General features: G+C 48.4%; 1 protein-coding gene across 1 annotated transcript in view; it reads left to right on the top strand.

The window, feature by feature from the left end:
- Positions 1 to 2,896: 2,896 nt before the first annotated feature.
- Positions 2,897 to 7,286, top strand: part of LOC107107959 (immunoglobulin superfamily member 11-like) — an 18,286-nt gene continuing 13,896 nt past the window's right edge. Inside the window, exons 1-2 of the mRNA XM_015408332.1 lie at positions 2,897 to 3,008; positions 6,216 to 6,403. Coding sequence (XP_015263818.1) covers positions 2,897 to 3,008; positions 6,216 to 6,403 — 300 coding nt within the window. The remainder of the gene's footprint in view (positions 3,009 to 6,215; positions 6,404 to 7,286) is intronic.

Consider the following 7,286-nt stretch of genomic DNA (forward strand, 5'->3'; position numbering starts at 1 on the left):
AGGTATTTCCCAACCCGGAGCTGGCAACCCTAGGAGCAGCCCCTGGGGAGATCAAGGGACTGCAGTGGGAGGCAGCAGGAAAACTCTGTTCCACCGATGGAAGTGTCTTCTATTAGCAGAAAATCTGGTCTGGATCCAACCCACTGTGCATTGGATTGCAGTGTAAAACACTAAGAAAATAACCCTGGTGTTGTATACTACTATGGAACACTACTGTATAGTGCTATGGAACACATCTGTACAGTACTGTACACATCACTATACAGTACTATAAGGAGCTGCGGTGGCTCGAGTGGTTAAGACGCTGAACTGCAGGCTGAGGAAAGTCGGTAGTTCAGCAGTTCGAGACCCGGGTGCCGCATGATGGAGTGAGCTCCCGTCTCTAGTTCCAGCTCCTGCCAACCTAGCAGTTCGAAAGCAAGACATTGCAAGTAGATAAATAGGTACCACTTCGGTGGGAAGGTAACAGTGTTCCGTGCACCTTGGCGTTTAGTCATGCCGGCCACATGACCACGGAAACGTCTTCGGACAGCGCTGGCTCTTCGGCTTTGAAACGGAGATGAGCACCGCAACCCTAGAGTCAGACTCGACTGGCTTTCAAGCAAGGGAACCTTTATCTTTATACAGTACTATATACACAGTACTATACACCATACACTTTATATACTACACACTATACACATCTGTACAGTACTATACAGTACTATATAGTACTATGGAAAACATCTAGCTTGACCATGCGGTCCAGCAGACCTTTGGGTGCAAGAACAATAGAGGATTAGGATCCTAGGGTAGACCAATTGGAGAGCCCGGATTCTAGAGTAGACCTATGAAGGACTACTCCACTGTAAATAGCCTATCACGGGTGTGGGGTGTGTGTTGGGTGTGGGGTACTGCAGAGATATAAGCGGGGCTCGGACCTCGCTAGTTTGTCTTTCGTTTTGCTTCCTTAATAAAACATGAGCTGATCACTATTCAATGCCTCTGAACTCAGTACTTTACACCTAACCAAATTTACTGGGAAGTAAGACCTGTTTTATTGAATGGGGCTTACTCCCAGAATGGGTTCTTAGGCTTGCAGCTTTAGCTGTGACCAAAGATGACCCAGGTTTGAATCTTGCCTCTCTCAGGGACTCAGTAAGGTGTCCTTAGGCAAGCCATCCTCTCTCAGCCCTCCCATCCGACTTCCATACTGCCTTAAATCATCTTGGTGGTTGTAAGGATAACCACAAAATAAAGGATATGAAGTGCTTTTGACGCTCTAAAGGGCTGCATAGGTGACAGAGGGATAGTCAGTCTGTTGTAGTCAAAACTACAAAGGGGTGTGTGTGTGTCTGTGTGTGTGTATGTGTGAAGTGCCATCAAGTCACAGCCAATTTATGGCTACCCCCACAGGGTTTTCTAGGCAGGTGATTAAGCAGAGGTAGTTTGCCATTGTCTTCCTCTGCAAAGCTTTCCTTGGCAGTTGAGTTTCCATCCAAATATTGACCCGTTTTAGCTTCCAAGATCTGAAGAGGTCAGGTTATAATATACTATTGCCAGGGGTCATTTCCTGCGGGAGCGCACAGGAGTGGACACATGCAACACAGGGGGTGGACACATGCAACAAGCCCCGCCCCCTGCTCCCAGCAGCCCTCAGCAGCCAAGGAGCAAGAAGCAGCCAGGTAAGTTGCAGAGCCCGCCCCCCCCCATCCCGCCTTCTGGTACCAGTTTTCCCTCCTCTGCAAGAACAGATCTGCACATTCCCCCCCCCCGGAACCTAGCAATCCAAAACAGTCCAGTGGAGCCTGAGCGGTGAGTGTTGCCTTCTGACACACTTCTGGTGATGTCAGGGGGTGTGGCATATGCAAATAAGTTATGCTAATGAGTTATGCTAATGAGCTCCTGCACCTCTTTTTCTACGAAATGACCCCCGACTATTGCACACCCCAACAAAGAGTCTTAAGGTGAGCCAAACTGGACTTCTGTCAGATCTGCATATGCAATGAAACTCTGTAGTTTCACAAACATGCTTATTTATTTTGTTTTATGATGATTGCTATTCAATTTACGAATAGCATTTTTTAATTTTATGTATTTTAATTTACAATATGAAGTTTACTATGAATTTTATTTTACAATGTGATTGCTATTTAGACTGTGCCGTCAATGTGCAGTGTGCTTTCCCAGATAACACTCTGCTAAGAAGCCCGAGCTCAGGGGCAGAACTCATTCTTTGTGTGGCAGCAGTTCCCAAGCTGGCATCTCCAGAAAGAAGATATCCGCACTAGAAAGGGTTGGGACAGGCCTTTTTCCTCTGCCTGGAACCTTGGAGGGCTGTATATGTTCATGTCTTCTTGAATCAAGACCAGTCCCTGCCCTGAGGAATTTGCAGTTAAATAGGTAAAGGTAAAGGTTCCCTTGCTCGAAAGCCAGTCGAATCCGACTCTAAGGTTGCGGTGCTCATCTCCGTTTCAAAGCCGAAGAGCCAGCGCTGTCCGAAGACGTTTCCGTGGTCATGTGGCCGGCATGACTAAACACCAAGGTGCACGGAACACTGTTACCTTCCCACCGAAGTGGTACCTATTTATCTACTCGCAGTTCCTTGCTTTCAAACTGCTAGGTTGGCAGGAGCTGGAACTAGAGATGGGAGCTCACTCCGTCATGCGGCACCCGGGTCTCGAACTGCTGAACTACCGACCTTCCACAGCCTGCAGTTCAGTGTCTTAACCACTTGAGCCACCGCAGCTCCGTGCAGTTAAATCAACCTAACTCCAAAAGAGGGAGAGGCAAACAAGCAGAGATGGGTGGATGAAGAGAGGGAGGGACAATGTTGAGAAGATCACAGAAGGGTCAGGGAGGGAGGAGTGTGTTTCCTGGCGAAGATTCCTCTGGACTGGAGACGGTCACAGCATGGATGCGCTTGTGGGCTAAACTGACCGCCCCAGCCATGCTCTCTGAAAACAAGAGAAGACTCAGGTGCTCCAGTGTTTTCTTGACCGTGTGCATTCTTTTCAACTGTGTAACAGGTATGTCGGGAATAACGACAGAAAAAGGGAGAAAATTGCTTGGGGGGAAAAACTGAATGGTGGAAGAAGAAACCGAGAAGGGAATTTTAATTCATTGCGTGTTCCTTTTGCTTCTCTTGGTATCTGTTTTCATGCTGGTGTATGTTTTACTTGGTGAAGTGTGTGCGTAGATGACTGAAAGGCGGGAGGACGCAAGTTATGTTTATAAAAGTATGACTGGTACAGAAAGAGTGAAGAGGGATAGGGTTATGGTCTTTGTCTCAGTAGCTGAGAATAATTTTGAGGGATAAAACTGTTCAACGGAAAGTCCAGGTTGGATGAATGAAAGTACTTTCCCACACGACGCGTAATTAGCTTGCAGAACGCACTGTCTGTGAAAGGCTAAAGTCACATGACAGCCATTTTCAAAAGCATCAGACAGACTTATGGAGGATGGGTCTATGGATCAGCGACTAGCTGGGATAGCTACATGGCGTCTTCACGTGCAGAGGCAGTAGATCCCAGGTGGCTAGGTACTGGGAGCCACTAAAAGGGTTGTCTGTCTTCTTCGTGCCCTGTTTATGAGCTTCCCATTTGGCTCGTCCTTGTTGGAAACAGGATGCTGGAGTAAGACAGACCTGTTGCAGTAAAAGCAGTTCTTGGGTCAGAGCCCGCAGATCCATTCCACTAATGGTGCCACTTTCCCATAGTGCAAGGGGACTTCCCCCAATGCCAGGGGTTCTGAGCCTTTTGAGCCAGGGTAAGATTTCATCCAAGGCAGCAAGTCACTGTTGTTAGTTGATCAGAGGAGGACAGTCTAAAGGCAACCAGCCTCAGTCCCATCTCTGCCATCTCTCTGCTGCAACACCACTGGCTATTGCCTCTCTTTCTGTCTCTCTGAAAGATTTGAAAAAAAAAAACAACAAGCTCAATTATTGTCAATTATTTTGAAGAGTTGTCACTTCTGCAGGAGCTTCAATTAATTCTCTGGCCTGGGAATCCGTCAGAGGGGCCATTCTCATTCCACGCAACACCCTGCAGCTCCAACAAGAGGAAGGAAAGCGGCGCGTAGCTGCACTAGGACACACAGCCTCATTGTTTAGGACAAACCGTTCCTCTCCGGCTCAAGGCCCACAAGTTAACGGGTCAAGAGCAGTGCTAGAAATGGTTCATCCCCAGCCTTCTCTGAAAGAGCTTTATCTGCCCAGGATCCAGGGATAGTCTCTGTTCCTGACTAATCATTTGTTGCCTCTATTTTTATCTTGTAAGAATTCTGTCAGTGTTTGAGGTGTCATTCTTCAAGACTGAGCGTTCCCCTTCCCCCACATCAAATCCCCAAAAGAGAAATCTCTGAATGGGTAATGGATACATCTTGTCTTCAGTACATATCTATTTTTTTTTGGGGGGGGGGACGATATTAAAGCACTCTGCAAGAGCACAGCCTGACATATATTGCCCTGTCCATATGGTCAAAGCAATGGTATTCCCAGTAGTAATGTATGGCTGTGAGAGTTGGACCTAGGGTTGCCAAGTCTTCTTACCTTGGCAGCGGGGGAGCCTCGCCGGGCTCCGGGAGCTCCTCGGTGGTGCGCGCGCGCGCGCACTGCCAGCACGTCACAGGAAGTGACGTGCTACATCGCTCACGTTGAGGGCGTGGCCCAGATCGTCAGAGGGAAAACCATAGAGTTTTCCAGAGACATCACCCTGCCAACAAAAGTCCGCATGGTCAAAGCAATGGTATTCCCAGTAGTCATGTATGGCTGTGAGAGTTGGACTATAAGGAAGGCCGAGCGCCGAAGAATAGATTCTTTTGAACTATGGTGCTGGAGGAGACTCTTGAGAGTCCCTTGGACTGCAAGAAGAACAAATCAGTCAATCCTCAAAGAAATCAACCCTGACTGTTCCCTGGAAGGCCAGATAATGAAACTGACGCTCAAATACTTTGGCCACCAAATGAGAAGGGAGCACTCACTGGAGAAGACCCTGATGCTGGGAAAGATTGAAGGTCAAAGAAGACGGGGACAGCAAAGGATGAGATGGTTAGACAGTGTTACCAGTGCAACGAACATGAAATTGAGCCAACTCCAGAGGACAGCGGAAGACAGGAGGGCCTGGCGTGATGTGGTCCATGGGGCTGCGAAGAGTCAGACTCAACTGTGCGACTGAACAGCAACACAACGCCTGCATTGTATTTTGATTTGTTAACAGTGTATTGGATAACAATTATGTTTTCCTGTTATTGTAACTTTACTGAAATCCAGCCTCTTGACTTTTAAATCGATGGAGCAGCAATGCTTCAGGTCCCCACAAAGGAGAAAGGCAAGATCTAAACTAGAAAAAAGGAAAAAAGAAATTAAGCCCAAACCAATACAGCCAAAGAGTAGAGGGGAATATTAAGACAAAGACTGTTACTCTGAGAAAAGGGAGTTACAGGCTTATCTGTATTTTTCATCTGTGAAAGGCTAGGATCTGAGAGAGCCACCTCCACTCAACCAGTCCTTTTTTGTCAGCCTAACCTAGGGTTGCCAGCTCTGGGTTGGGAAATACCTGGAGATTTGGGGGGGGGGAGCTCGAGGCGAGCAGGGTTAGCGAAGGGATCTCAACAGGGTACAGTGCCGTAGAGTCCACCCTCCAAAGCAGCCATTTTCTCCAGGGGAACTGATGTTGATTGTTTGGAGATGAATTCTAATAGCAGGAGATCTCCAGGTACCACCTGGATATTGGCAACCCTGTCTATCTCATAGAGGTCTTAGGAAGATAGAACTATGTGTGCTGCTCTGAGCTCCTTGGAAGATTGGGTATGATAAAAACATACTAGGTAGATTGGTTTCTAGACCTCTCCATGATGAGAGGCATTGTTAAACAAAAATCTTTAGTGGAAGATAGGAGCAGCCAAGTGGTTAAGACGCTGAACTGCAGGCTGTGGAAGGTCAGTAGTTCGAGACCCGGGTGCCACAAGACGGAGTGAGCTTCCGTCTCTAGTTCCAGCTCCTGCCAACCTAGCAGTTCGATAGCAAGAAATTGCAAGTAGATCAATAGGTACCACTTCCGTGGGAAGGTAACAGCGTTCTGTGCGCCTTGGTGTTTAGTCATGCCGGCCACATGACCACGGGAACGTCTTCGGACAGCGCTGGCTCTTCGGCTTTGAAACGGAGATGAGCACCGCAACCCTAGAGTCGGATTCGACTGGCTTTCGAGCAAGGGAACCTTTACCTTTACCTTTATCAGGAACTGAGCCCTCTCTTTTCCTCCAAGTTTCAGGGGCAGTGAAGGTATCAGTGGCGGCTGGCAGCATCCAAGTGGTGCAAGGAGGAAGTGTCCTTTTGCCATGCCACTTCCACACCACGGCGCCTCTGAACCGCCTCAACATCATCTGGACAGTTGTCCCAGCTGCAGACCCCAACCACCCACAACAAGTGAGTGAAAGCAGGGGTCTTTTGTTGTTTGCTTGCTTGCTTGGGAGTCATGGTCCTTTCCATCCTGGTCCTAGAACCTAACTGGTGTTATGGCACGTTGGAACTACATTTCCCATGGTACCATGAGGCTTGGTATTCTCCTCACCAAACCCACAGAGCAATGCAAGAGGCCATGCTACAGTTGCTAGTTTATATTAGGAAACATGGGGGTGGAACCTGGGCATGGTTGGATTTGGGAAGGGGCGGGACCTCAGCAAGATATAATGGCATAGAGTCCACTCTCCAAAGCAGCCATTTTCTTCAAGGGAGCTGATCTCTGTGGTCTGGAGAGCACTTGTAACCCTGGGAGATCTCCAGGCCCCACCCGGAGGTTGTCTAGGACTAGGAAGTTCACTGAGTGATCTTGGGCTAGTGATTTTCTGTCAGTCTAACCTACCTCAAAGAGTTGTTGTGAGGCGGGAAGAAACCATTCATATACCAGTCTGAACTCTTCCAAGAAAGCATGAGATAGAATAGAATCTGCCTTGACATGAGTCGTCCTATGGTTTCATTGGTCACAGCACTTATTGATTTTGGCAAACTCTCCAAAGCAGAGTTCTCTTCGCCAGCTGGCCTGTGCCTACAATTCCTCACTGTTAGTTTATTGATGGAATCTTGGCCATTAAGAACAGAAGAAGAGCTTTGCTGGATCAAACCAGTGGTCCATCTAGTCCAGAGGTCGATTTGGGGGGGATCGCGGGGGATCGCAGTTCCCCCGGGTGAGGTACGAGGGGCAGGGCACATGACGAAGCCCTGCCCCCTGCTTCCGGCCACCCCGCTTCCGGCCCTCATTCAGCCAGGAGGAGGCAGGAGAAGAGGGAGGGTAAGTTGCTTCCTCCCTGCC

Source organism: Gekko japonicus, unplaced genomic scaffold (assembly GCF_001447785.1).
Source record: "Gekko japonicus isolate JY-2015 unplaced genomic scaffold, Gekko_japonicus_V1.1 scaffold457, whole genome shotgun sequence".
Taxonomy (NCBI): Eukaryota; Metazoa; Chordata; class Lepidosauria; order Squamata; family Gekkonidae; genus Gekko; species Gekko japonicus.